The sequence below is a fragment of the Sminthopsis crassicaudata genome, chromosome 2 (genome assembly GCF_048593235.1).
Source record: "Sminthopsis crassicaudata isolate SCR6 chromosome 2, ASM4859323v1, whole genome shotgun sequence".
NCBI classification, from domain to species: Eukaryota; Metazoa; Chordata; class Mammalia; order Dasyuromorphia; family Dasyuridae; genus Sminthopsis; species Sminthopsis crassicaudata.
In genome coordinates this window covers 472,391,670-472,410,621 of record NC_133618.1, presented here as the reverse complement: position 1 = coordinate 472,410,621, position 18,952 = coordinate 472,391,670, and the positions used below count along the sequence as shown (strand labels likewise).

General features: G+C 39.9%; 3 protein-coding genes across 3 annotated transcripts in view; all 3 read left to right on the top strand.

Annotated features, from left to right (window-relative positions):
* The window catches only part of GPI (glucose-6-phosphate isomerase), a 60,201-nt gene extending 56,096 nt beyond the window's left edge, over window positions 1–4,105 (top strand). The window contains exons 14-20 of the mRNA XM_074293202.1: window positions 307–459; window positions 1,108–1,237; window positions 2,122–2,198; window positions 2,513–2,641; window positions 3,067–3,142; window positions 3,225–3,291; window positions 3,692–4,105. Of these exons, the coding sequence (XP_074149303.1) occupies window positions 307–459; window positions 1,108–1,237; window positions 2,122–2,198; window positions 2,513–2,641; window positions 3,067–3,142; window positions 3,225–3,291; window positions 3,692–3,815 (756 nt within the window). The 3' untranslated portion in view covers window positions 3,816–4,105. The remainder of the gene's footprint in view (window positions 1–306; window positions 460–1,107; window positions 1,238–2,121; window positions 2,199–2,512; window positions 2,642–3,066; window positions 3,143–3,224; window positions 3,292–3,691) is intronic.
* A 1,204-nt stretch (window positions 4,106–5,309) lies between these two features.
* PDCD2L (programmed cell death 2 like) lies at window positions 5,310–12,794 on the top strand. Its single transcript, XM_074293201.1, has 7 exons — window positions 5,310–6,069; window positions 6,181–6,344; window positions 6,586–6,655; window positions 8,720–9,120; window positions 9,809–9,919; window positions 10,418–10,566; window positions 12,611–12,794. Exons 1-7 carry the CDS (start codon window positions 5,956–5,958, stop codon window positions 12,739–12,741), a joined length of 1,140 nt encoding a protein of 379 aa, XP_074149302.1. The 5' UTR covers window positions 5,310–5,955; the 3' UTR covers window positions 12,742–12,794.
* Window positions 12,795–18,303: 5,509 nt separating this feature from the next.
* The window catches only part of UBA2 (ubiquitin like modifier activating enzyme 2), a 28,671-nt gene continuing 28,022 nt past the window's right edge, over window positions 18,304–18,952 (top strand). Inside the window, exon 1 of the mRNA XM_074293198.1 lies at window positions 18,304–18,587. Coding sequence (XP_074149299.1) covers window positions 18,450–18,587 — 138 coding nt within the window. The 5' untranslated portion in view covers window positions 18,304–18,449. The remainder of the gene's footprint in view (window positions 18,588–18,952) is intronic.

Here is an 18,952-nt window from a genome sequence, read left to right as displayed (position 1 = left end):
TTAATAGTCTCTAGGGGTATATAAAGAGGGCTTTTTGTCCAATCTCCCTCCCCTAAGTGGTTATGGGCTTCTCTTATTAAAGTCACAGGCCTTGCTCCTAAGACTAGCTCTACCAGGCCATATGTCCCCTTGTATTCGCAATTGATTGGCTTGTTAACTAATGGATTCTGAGCCCTATATTTCATTCACTTACCAAAGGAGGGGAGAGGAGCTACATGGGGGTGGGGAGGTCATAATTGTTTTTGGAGGGGACATGGTAAGAGATCATGCTTATTTTTTTGTCTTCCATCTTATGTCCTATTAAAGGATAATCACTTCCTCACCACTCCACTGGAAAAGAATGCCCCTGTGCTGCTTGCCATGCTGGGCATCTGGTACATTAACTGTTTTGGATGTGAAACTCAGGCCCTGCTGCCCTATGACCAGTATATGCATCGCTTTGCTGCCTACTTCCAGCAGGTACAGGGATATTGAGAACCTTGTACTTCACTATAGCCCTTTCATGAGTTCACAGCACAGTCATCTCTCATGGGGTGAAGTGAGTAAGCCTAGCCTAAGGGTAAAGACAAATAGCTTGAGGTTTCTCTATCAGCTTTCTGCCATCCTATCTCTGGGGACCTTTTGCCATCACCAAAAAGGGAAATTTCTCATCCAGAGATGACCCTTCAGATACTGCCATTTCCTCCTTTCTCCAAGAGCTACCCTCTTACTCTTTCCACCAATTAAGCTCTGTTTCCTGGTGACAATGATCTCTGAATTCTCTCAGCAAAGGGGCTCCTATTTTGGGGATTTTGATTGGGAAACTGGTTGGCTCAATTTAGCCTCTCCCCATTGTGAGGAACACAGCCAGACCCCTGTATTCTTACAGAAATGTATGCATGTGGCCCTTGTCTATACATAGAAGTATACACTCACATACATATCTATATCTACATAAATAGACACATACACACATACACACGCATTTATGAGGCTAAAGGGAGAGATGATGTTGTTCTGGTGAGTTATGTGAAGTCTTCATTAGCATGGCCTTGGAGACTTAGGCCATAGCTCCAACGAGGGCTGAGCCTAGCTGTGTTTTCAGTTTTTTCTTGCTTTCTATCATAGGGTGACATGGAATCTAATGGGAAGTATATCACCAAGTCAGGAGCCCGGGTTGACTACAGTACGGGTCCCATTGTGTGGGGAGAACCAGGGACCAATGGACAGCATGCTTTCTACCAGCTTATTCACCAGGGTATGAGATGTTTGTGGGACTCTGCACTGAAACGGAATTTGGGTCAAGGCTAAGGGGGCATTCTGCTTAGATATAGAAAGTTTCAAAGAGTCACATTTAAGCTTGATGTATGGAGAAACTTTATAGTACTAAGTTATCCCAAAGAGTTACTCTGCTGCTCAAGAACCTTCAGTGACTTTCTTTTGTCTCTAGAAAAAGTATTTACTTCTGGCATTTAAAGCCCCTCATACAAACTCTGACTCCAGCTTTGCCTTCTAGATTGGTGTGATATTTCTCCTCACAAAATTGTAGTTATTTTTGCCTCCTTTTTTTTTGTTTCCCATAGTTGGCAGTTCTTTTCCTGATGGTGTGCCATTTCAAAAGCTATTTCTCTATGCCTGGAATGTTCATTCTTTTCATCTTTGCCTCTTAGCATATTTAGGTCCTTAATGCTCAAGTTCTACTTCTCCATGTGTTTTTTTTTTTTTTTCTTCTCTTTTTTCTTTCATCCACCTTGAAATTACTTGGTGTATCTAGTTTGTATTTTATTTATTTGTGCACTTGTACTTGTTTTCTCTCTTTGAGGAAATGGTAACGTAAGATTCTGCTGGCTAGAGATTGCCCAGTATCCAACATAATTATAGATACTTTATAAATGCTTGCCAAATTGAATTGAAGGTAGAAAGGGTTAGGAGATATAGTGGGCTCCCTCCTACTTGAGGTCTTGAAGCAAAGCTGGGATAACTACTTGACAGGGATTTAGATGTAGAGGACTTTTATTTAGATCCTTTGAGATCTGTGGTTCTTGGCTATTCTTACTCTGTTTTGGAGGAAGGGAGTGTTTCTCCTTTTGGGTGGAGTATGAGGAACTGAACCACCCCTATCCTCTCTCTCTCTCTCTCTAGGTACCCGGATAATTCCTTGTGACTTTCTCATCCCAGTTCAGACGCAGAATCCAATCCGGAATGGTCTCCATCACAAGGTAAGAGTGCACAAAAACAAACCCATATCCAATGGAGCTCAGCCGGCCCAAATTGCCTTGGAGAGAGAAAGAAATCTATCTTTTTCAACCTTATTTTTGTCATTAAATTAAATTCCTTAGAAGGTGTTGTCTCATGTTTTATCTGCCTGGTGCCTAAAACAGTGCTCTGTATATAGTAAATACTTAATAAAAACTTTTGGAAATTTCTCTCCTAGTAGCACTTCTAACAGTGAGTCTCTCCTGTTAAACCATGTACATTTCCTGTTCCCTTGGGGAGGAAGTTGCAAAGTGGGCTCCTTTGATCCTTTCCCTAGATTCTTCTAGCCAACTTCCTAGCTCAGACTGAGGCTCTGATGAAGGGGAAGACGGCAGAGGAGGCACAAAAGGAGCTGGAGGCTGCAGGCAAGAGTGGTGATGCCCTGAAGAAGCTGCTGCCTCATAAGGTTTGGGGGAGAGGAGCTGGGAGGATGGGCTTTGGAAATGACACCAATCTGGGTTATATCAGGGCTGATGTTGCAGTCTGCACCTCTTGACTGAGGCTTTATTCTCTCTCATCATCAGTGTAGCCTCTGTTACCAGGGTCTGGGTCCCCAGCTGAACATTTCTTGTCCAAACAGGCTATGGCTTGGCACTGCTTTATTTTTGTGGTAGCTGCAGATCCTCTCCATCCTTTTTGTTATGGTTTCATAGGCAATAAAGTGGGTTAAGTTAGTGGTGCTGTTCTTAGGACCTTGGGTTACCATGAACATATCTGGAACAGAGCTAGGATCAGAGTCTGAACCTCAGACATGGGTCCTTTACTTTGTTCTTTTCCTTGGGAGTGTTTCAAAATTTAGCAGCATTATGTTTTGCTTTTTTTCCTCTAAAGGTCTTTGAGGGGAATCGTCCTACTAATTCCATTGTCTTCACAAAGCTCACTCCTTTCATTCTTGGAGCTTTAATTGGTGAGGAAAGGCAAGAGGGGCATGGGCTCATGGGACTGGATGGGACTGGCACATCGTCTGACTCTTTTTGCTTTTTCTACAGCCATGTATGAGCACAAGATCTTTGTCCAGGGTATTGTCTGGGATGTCAACAGTTATGATCAGTGGGGGTGAGTGTGCCTGGTTGGTTTCTGGCCTGCAAAGTGTTGGGATGTGTGCCTGGGAGCCCGTGACAGGATTTAACGGGAAGTCATTCCCAGTACTTATTGGGTGGCCATTCTTTCGCAGCATCATTTTGAGAAATTTCATCTAGCCTTCTTAGGATATAGGAATTTCCTTCTATTTAAAATAATATGGTCTCCAGCTGATTGTGGAGGGTAGGTAGGATGTCTAACATCATCCCCTTATACCTACTTTCCCTCTACCCTACTTTCCCTCTACTCCAACTAAGGGGGAGGCCAGAGATTGCATTGCTTGCAGGGTTTCTGTGATGGGTGGGACTTAATTACCTCTTTGTATCCATATTTTAAAAAAGTCTTCCTATTCTTGCCCTCAATGTTTGGCCTATAGAGTGGAACTGGGAAAGCAGTTGGCGAAGAAGATTGAGCCTGAGTTGGACTCTGATAAACCTGTGACGTCTCATGATGCCTCCACCAATGGGCTGATCAACTTTATCAAGCAGCACCGAGCCTAAGGCAGGCAGCAGCTGCCTGTGCCCCGTGACCCAGTAGTGTTGTGCTCTGATCTGTGTTGTAGTGACCGTGTGGTTCCTTCCTGCCCTGTCACATCCTTTAGGGCAGACTCCTTCCTCCTCGTCCGGAAAACAAGTCCCACCTCACGAAGCCCCTTCAGTCTGGTGGTTTAAATGTTTTGGTCCTCTGTCACATGCAAACTCACACTCTCCTTCCTTTGCACTGATACAAGCGCTCAGCCTTTCCATACACCTTTCAGGGCTGATCTAAAAAATAAAGATGGCTGGCAAGACTGTGTGGTTTTCTTGCTCTTGTTTGGGATGGTGTATCATATTTTCCTTCCCACAAATTGATTAGTAGCTTGTCCCTGTTAATCATTTTGCCAAGGCAGAGACAAAACTTTTATTACTAGTTCTTACAGTTCAAGGTGGAGAACATTTGCCTCTTCTCCCTCCCCCCATGGCAGATCACGATGAGCAGGTGATTGAATGATGTTATAAATATCAAAATGGCCTTTGGCAGAAAAAAGGCTCCCCACCCCTACTATACCCCTCATCCTGTGGCTTGGCTCAGGGATCTTTCTTGGTCCATCTGAGCTCTGCCCTTGCTTCTGCCTGAGGAAATGATATTTATGCTCTATTCTGCTTCCATTCCTTAAATTCAAAAGGTATATACATTCTGCGTCAGGGATTACTCCAGGGACTGGGAGTACAGAGACAAAAAAAAGCTCTGTCTTGCAGGAGCTGACTTGCTTCCGGGAGAGGAGGGAGGCGCGTAGGAACACAGGTTTATCCAAAGTAACGGAGGAGGGGGGGGGGGTGAGAGGAAGCCATGACTGGAGAGAATCAATGAAGATTTAGAAAGAGTGCTTGAGCTGAGTGGACTCACTCCCTGTGCATTTGCTGATCTTTTATCCCCTTACGGAAACTGAACGTTCTATGGGGAGTAGGAAACTCAGAGAAGTAGGATGCTGCTTATTCCGGGCCTCGAGGGAACACGGTTGTAACCTACACAGGTGGCAGGGTGACTGGGATGCGGTCTGAGCGGGAATAAAAAATCAATCAAATACAGATTGGAACTCGATTGTAGGAGGCTTTGGAGGCCAATTTCTGTCTGATCCTAGACAATAAGGAGTCTGCCGTTTCTAAGGGCTGCAGTGCCTCGGCCTGGCCCAGTTTCCTCATTGTCCTATTCAGTTACTCCGCCTCTTAAAGTTAGGGTTAGGGTTTTATATCTTAGACCTCAGGCTGTAGTCCTTCCCTCCTAACATTTGATTTAGGTCCTGTGCCTTCAGGCTACAATCCTTCCTGCTTACTGTTAGAGGGGATAAAGGTTTGTCTGATTTAGACCGTATTAGAATATCTGGAGTCTCCGGTACCGCCCTCCATTATGTCATCCTAGGTGCCTGCCTCCATGACGTCATCCCCATCCAGGTACCTCCCCCATGATGTCATCCTTCTTGCTACTCTATAAAAGAGTTTTCTATCCGACCTTCAGGGCTGGATTCTTGGAGACTGACGAGTCTCACTCGGCCCTCGGACCAGTAACTCTCCTATTTAATAAATTAAGTTCCCTTCCCTCTCTCCTGCCTCAGTTTCTCCGGCATTGCCGGGTCCTGTCTGGTGCCCTGGAACGTTGGTTAGGAAGTTATGTAGAACACGGATTGCAAATTGAGGCCCGAGAGTTGGAAGACAATAGTTTGGCACTTGCGGGAGTGCGGCGGGGCACTAACTGGAGGCCCTGAGAGTGGATAAGCAAATAACAGAAATGGGAAGGCCCGGGATTTCTTAGAGGGCGCCGCTTGGCGCCAGTTTCAGGAACTGCAGTAACCTCGGCCTCAGAACGCCCGCTTTTCCGGGAAGCGGGAGGTGCGTTGAGGTTGCACCCCGGGCGTGGCCCTGGGGTCCTAGCGGCCTCAGAAGGTTCGGGCCGGAAAGATTTCTCTAGGAAGTTCTGACGGAGGCGGGGAAGAGGATAGAAAAGCGTGTCTAACTCCTAGAACCTCAGTGTCACTTCTGGGCTGGATTTAGGTCTTGATAGAACTTCCTCCAATTGGTCCTTCGAAGTTGGCCGAGACCCGGACAAGTTTGTCCCTCTCCGCGGCCGGTAGTTGGCGTGTGCGCAGAAGACACCCCTGTTGCCATGGCGGCTGCTCCCTCCCCTGTGCTACTAGGTCTCCGGGACGCTGAGATGAGGGGCCGAGTTGAAGGGCCCCAGGAAGGGGCCTGGACTATCAATAAAATGGGCGGCTTCCCGGTGAGGTGGGATCGGGGCCTTTGGGGATGCGGGTCGGGCCCGGATCGCGGACGTGGGTGCCGCTCACCTAGAACGGCCTAACCGCGGGGCTGCGGGCTCTCTCTCCCCCAGGACAGTCTGCCCTCAGTCCCCGCCCCGCGGCCGAGTTGCGGGAGTTGCGGGACCGAGATGGCGCACGTCGTCCAGGTCTACTGTCCCCTTGAAGGGTCGCCTTTCCACCGCCTGCTGCACGTGTTCAGCTGTGTGCACTCGGATTGCGTGGGCCAGCCGTGCAGGTGTGTGTGAGCCTGGGCCTCTGCTCATCACTGCCACCTCGTTCCCCCCCCCCCACCCCCCTTAAATTCGTTTTCTTTTCCCCTTTCTCATCTTCCATGTTGCCTTTCTCCTCTCCTTTCCCGCGTGCTTCCTCCTCCCCCACTGTCTCGGAGGCTTCCTTCGCTCCGCCTGTTCCTCCTCGTGTCTTCGAGGGTATTCACCGGCCACTCTTTCCTGTGGGTCTCTTATATTTTTCTAAAGCTGGAAGGTGTTTCGCTCCCAACATTTGCAGAGGCAGGAGGAGAACACGCAGGACTCCAAGCTAAAGCAGGTACGTTTTGCATTTCTAAACTGTATGCCAAATAGTTCGTTTAAACTGCATCCTCTGGTTGAGTTTTTCAGGCCTTGTTTTCTGAGTTGTAAAAATCTAGTTCCTTACTTTTTTTTTTCCCCGGTTTTAATTTTAAAGACGTAATCTTACATCAGATTTGGAATCAGATAACTTGGATGCGAATTTATTTCCTCTATCTTAACCTTTTCCCAAAGGTATTTACTTATTTAGAGCTTCTAATCAACTAGAAGGCTTTGATCTTTTTCATACAAGCTACTGTCTATAAACCATGAATCTTTCATCTTTACTTTTGATTTTTTTAACTCTAATGTAAGACCTTGAATTTTTCTCTGAGTTTGTTTTAATAGATTCACCCCATTGCTGTAGCCCAGAGGTGTCAAACTCTTGAAGATTAAAATGTAATTGGGACATGTTTATTTAACAAAATAAGTAAAAGACTTAATACACATGATATTAATTTGTGGTTTTCCAAATATTTAACCTGCAGAGATCCATTTCTATTTGAGTTTGACACCACTATCCTATCCTGTCAAAGTGTTTTCTGGATTCTGTCATAGAACGTTACTTGTTTCTTCTAACAGTGTCTTCTTCATGACCTCTTTTTACACAGTTTGTAGACCCGTTTGGCAATATTTATTTGGTTATTTTGCCTTTTATCTTTTTAATGATGGAGTAATATGATTACTTTCAATATAGAGGTAAATTTTCTTAGTAATAGCTTTTTATTTTTCAAAATACATGCAAAGATAATTTTCAACATTCATCCTTGCAAAACGTTGTGTTCCAAATTTTTCTCCCTCTCTTTGTGCCATCCTCCATCTCCTGGACAGCATGTCCAATATAGGTTAAACAAGTGCAGTTCTTCTAAACCTACTTATCATGCTGCACAGGAAAAAAATCAGATCAAAAATGAAGAAAAAACCCCAAGCAAATACCACCACCGAAAAAGGTGAAAATGCTGTTATGATCCACACTCAGTCCCCACAATCCCCTCTCTGGGTGCAGATGGCTCTCTCCATCACATCTATTGGAATTGGCCCGAATCACATCATTGTTGAAAAGAGTCATGTCCATCAGAATTATTGTATAATCTTGTGGCTGTACAAAGTTCTCACTTCACTCAGCATCAGTTGATGTAAGTCTCTCCAAGCCTCTCTGAAATCATCCTGCTGGTCATTTCTTACAGAACAATAATATTCCATAATATTCACATACACGTAACTTATTCAGCCATTCTCCAACTAATGTTGCCTTTTGTGTTATTTCTTGTTCTTCTGTTAGTTTTGATCAGTTTCTTATAGACCGATAGTTTTGCCAGATTGCTACTGTTAGAGTATCTTTTTAAATCTAAAATACTTAGAATTGCAGATGGAAATTGAAATATTTTTCAGTCCAGTAGTTATATTGAACCATAAGAAATATAATGGCATTATATATGACTGTAACTACTCAATTAAAAAAATTCCAGCAGTTTTGTATTTCACTTTTAACATTCTTTATTTTTTCCCAGTTAACTCTTTAGTGTCCTTTATTTATGGAGTTGACTATGAAATATCTGAAATTCACAAATTTGTTAGACCTCTATTCATCATAATAAATTTAGATAACTTCAGATAACTAAATTTTTTTGTATGTGTGTGTGTGTGTTATATGTATGTGTGTGTGTGTGTGTGTGTGTGTGTGTGTGTATAGATATATATATAAAAAAATTTTTTTTTAGCTTGAAAAAATTTTCCAGTGGTAAAAATTTTTTCTAGTGTTTGTTTTGGAAAAGAAAAAATATATAGTATAGAGCAGTGGTCCTCAAACTTTTTAAATAGGGGGCCAGTTCATTGTCCCTCAGCCTGTTGGAGGACCAGAGTATAGTATAGTAAAATCAAAACCTCACACTCTGTCTCTGCCCCTCAGCCCATTTGCCATAACCCGGAGGGCCGCATAAAAGTCCTCAGCCTGCTGCATCTGGCCTGCGGGCCATAGTTTGAGAATTGATGGTTCAAGATCTATACAACAACATAATCATTATTATTGAATATTTTATTTCAGAAAGAGGAAAATAACATTGCAGTTAAAGACTGGTGTGAAGGAGCAGAAGACTGGGGAGACGACAGTGGAAGTGATCCTCCACCATGTATTACAAATGATCTGCTTGATTCAAATGTAGGAGATAATTTCAATGTAGATGAAGATACAAATTGTATGTCCCAATTCCAAGAACTCACACTTAATGAAGCTTTGAGTGACTCTTGTTCCTTTGATCATATGATGTCAGCTAGAGGAGGACATGTATTGCCCGGCTCATCAGTTCCTGTGTTTCATCCCTACTATATCAGTGTAGTGGATGAAGAAGATTATACTAATTTTGTTGATACAAATCATGCCCAAAAACTTCTGCAGGAGTATGGAAAAAGGGAGGGAGTTGAATTGGAACTTCTGATAGCTCAAAGGTGAGAGTGTTTTCAATGGAGAAGAAATTGGGGCTAGAAGCAATTACTGGCTTAGGATAAAAGGGGATTGGCATAAATTGTCCAATTTTACTATTCTTTCAGGATTTATCACCTTGTTAGTGACTTAAAAGGAAATAAAACTTCCTGAGAAGAGTCATAGAGGAGAGTATTATTACTACAATGTATGGGAGCTGGAGAGCCATAATTTACTGAGAGGCACTGATGATGTGCTGGTTTTGGAGCCGGGAGAGTAGAATTCTAGTCTTGCTTCGCTAACCATGTGACCTTGCAAATTGGTCAGTTTTTTTACCTCTAATGTAAAATGAAAGATTTAGATTAGATAATCTTTGAATACCTTTCTCAATAATTCTGAATTTAAAAATTCCAGAATTAAAGCATTATTCAAAATCTATGTAAGTTATTTAAAAGTGTCAGTAAGCTAATGAAAATCCCAGAACGTTTCACTAAAAAAATTCCTGCATTAATAGTTTAATGGCTTCAATTTGGAGAAAACATTAGCAGATTTGCCTTCAAATTAGTGTGATGCATGAATTTATTTTCATTTTGAAGAATGATATTACCTAAAATAGAGGAAGAATATTTCAAATGATGTAGGTTTTTTCTTTTAAAATAAAAACTTTTTTTCTCTCCAGCTGCAAACAATAACCATGACTTTTCCTTTTTGTAGTTTCATTTTTGACAGTGGTGAACAATATGAGAAGGCTGTTTCTAAAAGTAATGATAAAATATTTTATAAATTTATGAAAAGAATTTCTACCTGCCGTGAACAGATTCTGAGGTAAAAAAGGGGGTGTTTTGGGGCTATCCTATTTGTAATTTGAAAAAAGGTACAGCATTTAGTGTTCATTTAGTTATAGTAGTAAACCTTTTGTTTTAGTACTGAATATGTAAATTTGTGACATTAATTGTGACTTTTAGTAGGGGAAAAAAAAAGATAGCTTTCATTTCTTTCCCTTTGTTTGTGGAAAATTCTGAGCCAAGAGGTGTGGCATGGAAGAGATTCAGGGAAGAATATATAAATATCCTTCTTAATATATCAATGAATATATACATTTTATAAAGTGAAAACTAGAATGTCTCATGAGCCATATTTATTTGTTAGCTGCTTATCTTTCCTTTGAGAAAGTAGGTGAATGGCAATTTGCAAGACTGTCCTAAGTAGTTTCCCAGTTAATAAATATTTATGATACTTTATAAGGTATTTTAAAAAAAGTAATTGGGTTGTGTTTGTGTGTCCTTTCTGTCTAAGGGCTTCTGTCTTTTTTTTTTCTTCTAGATACTCTTGGAATGGGCAGCCTCTCTTTATAACTTGTCCTTCATCAGATGCCACTGAGATTCCATCCTGCAGTAACTGTGGGAGCTCTAGAGTTTTTGAGTTTCAGCTTATGCCTGCATTGATCAGCATGCTTAAAAGTACTCTGTTAGGTAGTAAACTTTTTATTATTTTAACTGAACTATTTAGCATTAATTTGATATGTTATCAATGAATTAAAATTAAAGCTTTCCTTTTAATACTTCCTTTTGGCATGGAGGTGATTTGACCATCTTGAAGGTCATGGCAACAGAACATAAGTTCTAGCAGGTCTTACCAAGTTGGAAAAGCTTCAAGTTTGGATCTAGTGTTATTAGTTAATAAGCAAATATACTTTAAGTACCTACTGCGTAACAGACACTGTGCTAGATGCTGGTACAAAAATAGAGATAAATCATGTTCTGTCTTTAAGGAGCTTATAGTCTAGCTAGGTGAAATATGTGTGTGTCTATGTCTTAAGTCTGTCGATACTGGTATAGTTATTAATAGAAGTATATGTGCATATTCAAGATTGAGCTAGATAATTTGGCAGGAAAGGCACTACTAGCATGTGAAAAGTTATGAAAGACTCTATGTAGAGGGTGGTGTTTAAGTTAAACCTTGAAAGAAGTTAAGAAATTTTATGAAACAGAATTGAGGGGAGGAGTGTTTGAGAGGTAGCCATTGCAAAAATGGAGATGAGAAATGGCGCATCCTGGGTGAGAAAGTTTTTCTAAAAACTAAGCTAGCCTCAGAGAGGCTTATCACCAGAGTTGAATAGTAGAATTTTTTTGGATGCTTTAACTCAAGAAACCAAGTATTCAAAGACATAAGGGAGTTTCTTCTTTGGTAGGTGAGCTGCCCACTTTGATGATCTTTTGAGATAATTTACTTTTTTATAAGGAAGACTGTACATTAAAAAGGCGGGTGGAGTGGGACTCTTGGAGTTTGTTTTTATATGTGGTATTTGTATACAATTTATTCTAGAGGTTTTTTATTTTTAGCAATCATTTTGTAATCAGTTAAATAGCCAGCCTTTAGTATAATATACAGTTTTTAAAATTAGGTACTTAATAAAGGTACCTAAAAATAAGGTACTTAGTTTATCTTTAATATAGTGAAAAAAAAAATCTAAATCTTTTTTGCTTTTGTGAAATTCTCCTTTGGTTTCTATATCTTTGTTACCTTTGCTTCTTAGAATTATTCACTCTATTTCCTTTATCAACTTCTACTAACTCAAACTTCTTTTGAAGAATTCATCCTTTTATAGCTTAAACTAGATTTATATGTTGATTATTCATTTATATGTTGGTTTTATTTGTAGTTCATATGCCATTCTTGAACTCCACTTAAGTATTGCCAAATTGGCCATGGGACATTTTTTATTTCACCTGAATTTCAATACACTCAAAAGTGAACTCATCTTTCTCCCAATCAGTAACTCTTGTTGGTGATTTTCATTTCTCCAAGTATCTTTGACTCTTCCCTTTCTTCACAAACCCCAGTATGTTACTAAATGATGACTCTTCCAGTAAGTCCAGTTGCCTACTACGGACAAAGGATTGTCTGAAGCAGTGATTTTTAACTTCTTTGTTAAAATTTGGCAGTATGATTGAAGCTTAGGGTCCCTTCTCAGAATCATTCAATGCAGAAAATAAAATACATAATGTTTACAAAGGAAACCAATTTTGCTTAAATTTAGTTATATTTTTTTAAAAAGTTCACTAACCATCTGAAATCTGTCCATATATCTCCAACTAGCTTTTTTTATTAGCCATTTCTGGTGCTTCCATAAAGTTGAATTTCTGAATACAGTCTCATGTTCTACTAATTCTGTATCTTTGGCTAGAGTTCCATATACTTATGCTTTCACTTGTGAAACATTTGTTATCTTTGGTTTCTGTTCTGATTTTGGTAGGAATTCAGGCATTAGAGAAGAAAAAGGCTTTTGGAAGCTACATTTTATGTTCATACTGTTTTTCCCCTTTTTTTTAAAATTTACTACTGAATATGATTGGAAAGGCTGATTACTCCAGAAACGAATCTAGAAGCTGGAACTACCACATCAGAATAATTCCCTTCATATTTGAAGGTTCCTTAACTAGAGCCAAGTTAATAAAATATGGCTTTATTATTTGAAAGGAGTTTTCTATACATTTGTATCTTGTGTTTTAACAGATATCTCTGTTGAATTTGGAACAGTTTTAATTTATACTTGCCAGAAGAGTTGTTGGCCTGCTAATCATCAAAATCCTATGGAAGAGTTTTGTGTTATACAAGAAGATCCAGATCAAATGTTATTTAAGTAGAATCTCTTCTTTTTTTCTTGTATAAATAAAATTTAATTTTTAAACCAGCAAAAGCAGTGGTGTCAAAAAAAAGAGTTTTTGTGGCAGTAGGCAGCTGGGGATTATTCAAAGTATTGTGCAATTTCCCAAATGTAATTCAAATCAATTTTTTCTTATTTATAGCCCCCAGAATAAATTTTCTCCTAGGAATGGTATGTGAAAGAAATAGACAACCAGTTGGGAATGATAGAAGAGCAATGAAGATTATTTTGTAATTTTCTTTGGTGGGGAGGGATGGGGAAAATTGGTCATTAAGTAGAAAATTTCCTCCACCCCTTCTTTCATCCCATGAGAGTTACTTTCTCTTTTCATGAAAAACAATTAAAAATGAATCAGATAAGCTGGATTATGTGTAATTTTTATAATACATGCTAGTGTATTCATAAAAATGTAAGAAAAATGATTTAGTCAATTTGTTTCTGGTCCTATTGAAGGTTCTGGCTTTAGGTACCATGGAAGAGTGGTGCTGTTTGATGCCTTTCCTCTTAAATGACCTTTTATTTACATATTCTTAGATTCTTTAAAACGTGTGCTTGGGGAAGTAAGGGGAGTAGTGGATAGAGCACCAGCCCTGAAGTCTGGAGTTCCTGAGTTCAAATCTGGCCTCAGACACTTAACCACTTCCTAGCTGTGTGACCCTGGGCAAGTCATTTAACCCCAATTGCCTTAGCAAAAAAAAAAAAGTATGCTTAATTACATACAATCAACAATCAAAACTATAAATCAAAAATTTCATATGCTTATATAATTTTTTTTTTTTTGAATGTGCTTCTCTCTTCAGAATGTGAACTCCTTATGAATAGGGGTAGTTTCACTGGGTATCTGACAAATAGGCACTCAGTAAATACATATTAATATGTTAACTTACAACCTTTTCTTATAATGTGGAAGGAAAACTAAATTTCTAAGTGGACCTGGCTTTAAATATGATCTTTGATGCTTTACCATTTTAGATTTATTGATGTTAAATTATTTTATTCTTAAATTTTAAATTAAAGGTTTTTATTTTCAAAATATATGCATGGATAATTTTCAGCATTCACTCTTGCAAAATACAGTATTCTAATTTTTCCCTCCCTTCCCCCACCCCTAGAAAGCAAGTAATCCAATATATGTTAAACATGTGCAATTTCCACAATTATTATGCTGCACAAGAAAAATCAAATCAAAAAGGGAAAAAAGTGAGGAAAAAACCAAAATGTAAGCAAACAACAAAAGATGTGTGAAAATACTATGTTGTAATCCATACTCAGTCCCCACAGACCTCTCTAGGTATAGATGGCTCTCAACACAAGATCATTATACTGATCTGGGCTGAATCATCTTATTGTTGAAGATAGCCACGAACATCAGAATTGATCATCATATAATATAATCTTTCTGTCGCTGTGTATAATGATCTGGTTCTGCTCATTTCACTCAGTATTGGTTCATGTAAATCTCTCCAGGCCTCTCAGAAATTTCTTCTGATCATTTCTTATAGAACAACAATATTCCATAGATCCTGAATTATTGATTTAGTTTCCTTATGAGTAAAATGAAAAAGTTGTACTTAATTTTGAATTCTGTATCTTCCTCATCCATGGATTGACCTAAACCCTTTCTGAATCAGTCTAATGAGTTCTCTAAATTTATTCCTGTATTGTAAAGTTTTACTTAGTAGTAGTGCATCCCTGTATCCTTTTTTTTAAAAAAATATATTTTAGTTGTTTTTATTCACCAGATATATACATGAGTAATTTTACTCATCTGTAAAGTAAATTTACTCATCTGATGAGTAAATTTATATCATCATGTCGATTTACTCATCGACAATTGCCAAACCTTCTGTTCCAATTTTCCCCCTCCCCCCAGATGGCAGGTTGACCCAATACATGTTAAATATGTTTAAGTATAAATTAAATAACAGTTGTTTTGCTGTACAAAAAGAATCGGACTTTGAAATAGTGTACAATTAGCCTGTGAAGGAAATCCAAAATGCAGGTGGACAAAATTAGAGGGATTAGGAATTCTATGTAGTGGTTCATAATCATCTCCTAGAGTTCTTTTGCTGGGTGTAGCTGGTTCAGTTCCTTACTGCTCTATTGGAACTGATTTGGTTCATCTCATTGAAAATGGCCACATCCATCAGAATTGATCATCATATAGTATTGTTGAAGTGTACACAACGATCTCCTGGTCCTGCTCATTTCACTCAGCATCAGTTCTTGTAAGTCTCTCCAGGCCTTTCTGAAATCATCCTGTTGGTCATTTTTTACAGAACAATAATATTCCATAATATTCATAAACCACAATTTATTCAACCAATCTCCAATTGATGGGCATCCATATAGTTTCCAGTTTCTAGCCACCATAAAGAGGGCTGCCACAAACATTCTTGCACATACAGGTCCCTTTCCCTTTAAGATTTCTTTGGGATATAAGCCCAGTAGTAACACTGCTGGATCAAAGGGTATGTACAGTTTGATAACTTTTTGAGCATAGTTCCAAATCATTCTCCAGAATGGCTGGATGTATTCACAATTCCACCAACAATGTATCAGTGTCCCTATTTTCCCACATCCCCTACAACATACCGCATTATCTTTCCCTGTCATTCTAGCCAATCTGACAGGAGTGTAATGGTATCTCAGAGTTGTCTTAATTTGCATTTCTCTGATTAATAATGACTTGAAGCATCTTTTCATATGGCTAGAAATAGTTTCAATTTCTTCATCTGAGAATTGTCTGTTTATAATCTTTGACCATTTATCAATTGGAGATTGGCTTGATTTCTTATAGATTAAGAGTCAATTCTCTATATATTTTGGAAATGAGGCCTTGATTGGAACCTTTGACTGTAAAAATGTTTTCCCTTCTAATCTTTGTTTCTCTTCTAATCTTATCTGCATTAGTTTTATTTGTATAGAAACTTCAATTTGATATAATCAAACTTTTCTATTTTGTGATCAATAATCATCTCTAGTTCTTCTTTGGTCATAAATTCATTCCTCTTCCACACCCTGTATCCTTAAGTGAGTCATTTATCACATCACAGAGGGAACCCAGGATCCTGAAATCCATCACAGCACGACCTGGAAAAGATTTTAAAAATAATCTAGACCAATAACACAGAACAATTGGGGGAAATTAAGAAACACTGGAAGTCTTTAGAAGTGATTGATGCAATCTGAGTAAGGTAGAACTAGAAGAACCTAACACATTGCCCAAAGTCATACATTGAATCTGGGAAGGTGCTGATACCTAAGAAGAGCGAAAACAGAATTGTAGACCAATTTCCCTAGTGAATATTGCAAAAAATATGAAATAATATAATAGAAGGGAGATTACATCAAATAGTCCAGGTGGGATTTATTTATACCAGGAATGCAGAGCTGGTTCTGTATTAAGAAAACAATGTAACTGATCATATCAATAACAAAATCAACAAAAATCACAAGAAATCTTATTGGATACAGAAAAATCTTTTGACAAAATACATCACTCAATTCATTAAAAGCACTAGAAGCCTCCCCAATAAGATCAAAGGTGAAGACAATGCATAATGCCTATTATTACCATTATTATTTAATACTGTACTAGAAATGTTAACTATAGCAATGAAAAAAAGGAAAAAAATTGAATTAGAATAGGCAATGAGGAAACAAAATTCATTCTTTGCAGATGTTATGATGGCATATTTGAAGGATACTAGAGAATAAACTAAAAAATTAGCCAAAATAACTTTTGCAAAGTTGCAGGATATAAAATAAGCCTCAGAAATCATTAGCATTTCTATATATTACCAATAAAGTTCAGTAGCAAGAAATTATAAAAACTTGGGAGTTTATGTCAAGACAAACCGAGGAACTACGTGAACAGAATTACAAAACATTTTTCATACAAAGATCAAAACAATTGGAAAAATATCAATTGTTCATGATAGGCTGAACCAATATAATGAAAATGACAGTTCTACCTAAATTAGTTTACTGACTAGGTACAATACCAAACTACCAAAATTATTTTACAGAACTAGAAAAAAATAACCAAATTCATCTGGAAGAACAAAATTTCGAGAATTTTGAGGGAATCAATGAAAAAAAAATTAAAAGAAGATGATCTAGACATACTAGATCTCAAATTATTATAAAGCAGTTATCAAAACAACGTGGTACTGGCTAAGAAAGAGTCAATGAAACAGATTCTCAGGACACATTACATTGAAGCATCACACTGTCAAAATCTAGTGTTTAATAAAGATCCAAACATTTGGGATAAGAACTCATCATTTTATGAAAACTGGGAAGCAGTTTGGCAGAAACTAGGTACAGACCAGCATCTCACTGTAGACAAAGATATGACGCAAAATGGATTCATGCTTTTGATGTAAAGGGTGATACCATAAGCACGTTGGGGGAGCATGGAATAGTTTACTTGTCAGATCTATGAATAAGGGAAGAATTTATGACCAAGCAAGAAAAAGAGATCATTATGAAATATAAAAGATATAATTTGCTCATACTAAAATTATGTTAATGTATTTTCTTAAGTGGAATATAAGCTCTTTAGGACTAGGACTTTTTTTTTTTTTTTTTTGTATTTCACTTCTAACTTGGTCCCTAGCATTTTTCCTTCCTTCCCCCTCCTTTGTGAGGCATTTGGGGTTAAAAGTGATCTGCCCAGGGTTCTCCAGCTAGGAAGTGTTAAGGGTTTGAAATAATTTTTGAACTTTGGCTGTCCTAACATCAGGGCCAGTGCTCTATACCATCTCCTCCCCATTATATTTTCAGTATGCCAGAATCTTTCCTCTCTTTACAAATTTTTACCCATTCAAAACTTTTCGATTTCTCAGGCTTCACTAGAAGACAGCTTGAGATGGAGTGTGTGTGTGTGTCTGTATGATGAATGAGGGCCTTCCCCCCCAAATCCACAGCCACCTATTTAGCTCTGAAATGAAGAAACGGTCCCATCAGTGCTCCCCTCTCGACTATCACTGCTTCATGCTTTCTTTAACACCCGCCAAACTACCTCATTATAGAAATGTGGTGATAAATTATTCTTCATCTTACGTATGATGACCAAGAGATGCCCAACACATCTTTAGACACAACCACTATGTATTTGCTTTGCTCAGGAATATCTTATGGCCTGAGGGCAACATATTAATTCTTGTTTCAAGGGCCTCTTTTACTCTTAACAAAAAGGAAAGAGTGGAAGTTCAAAGCAGGCTAGAGGCAAGCTGAGCAGCATTAGAACTGTCGACTTGAATCTTTTTTTTTTTAAAGCTAGCTGTACTATGAGATTCATGACAACCATATCTGTATTAATACATGCTTCAAAGGCAGGACCTGTCCCTCAGAAATTAGATTCTAACCACAGTTTGTCAAAACTAAGTCCTGCTGCCACTTGGCGCAACAGGGAAACGTTAAGAGGTGGCCCCACGTGGCGAGCCCGCACCATCATTACTATGGGCAAACGCACACCTACTAGGCGGCGAGAGGAGAAGATTGCGCAGGAGCGGAAATCCCCGTTTCTCCCCCTTCAGTTCCGGTTCGCAGCGCCCGCCTCACTGTCCCCCTTCCGTCGTCCTCCTCTACTGTTCCCTCCATCCTTCTGCCAGCCCGTGTGTCGTGGGTCGGACAGTGTGTCCGTGGGTGGGTCCCGGCCGCGGGGGGAGGGTGGCCGCCATGGCTCTGTCGCGGGGACTGTCCAGGGAGCTGGCGGAGGCCGTGGCTGGAGGCCGGGTATTGGTGGTCGGCGCGGGCGGCATCGGCTGCGAGCTCCTCAAGAACCTGGTGCTGAGCGGCTTCGCGCACATCGACCTGGTGAGGAGCGACGCCGGGGGACGGGCACCTGGGAGGCCGGGCATGGGTCAGTCCCGGCGGGGCGGGCGCGGCGTGAGAACTCAGGAGAGGCGTGGGGAGCCCAGAGGGCGAGGCAGGAGGGATCCGAGCTCCGCGGGAGCGGGAGGACATGGCGGCGACTCTCCTAAGAAGGCGCCGGGTTTGCGCGGGTAAATCGCGGTGGGGCGAGAATGGCTGTGGCCGGGCGGGGGCGGGGGGGAGGGTGGGGAAAGGAGCGAGCGTGAGGGCTGAGGAGGCGGGGCCTGGGACCCCTGCCCTTCCCCCGCGGCCTCACCCCCTCCCTCGGGCTTCGAGTGTTGGAGTCTTCTCTCCCACGGGGAGACGCA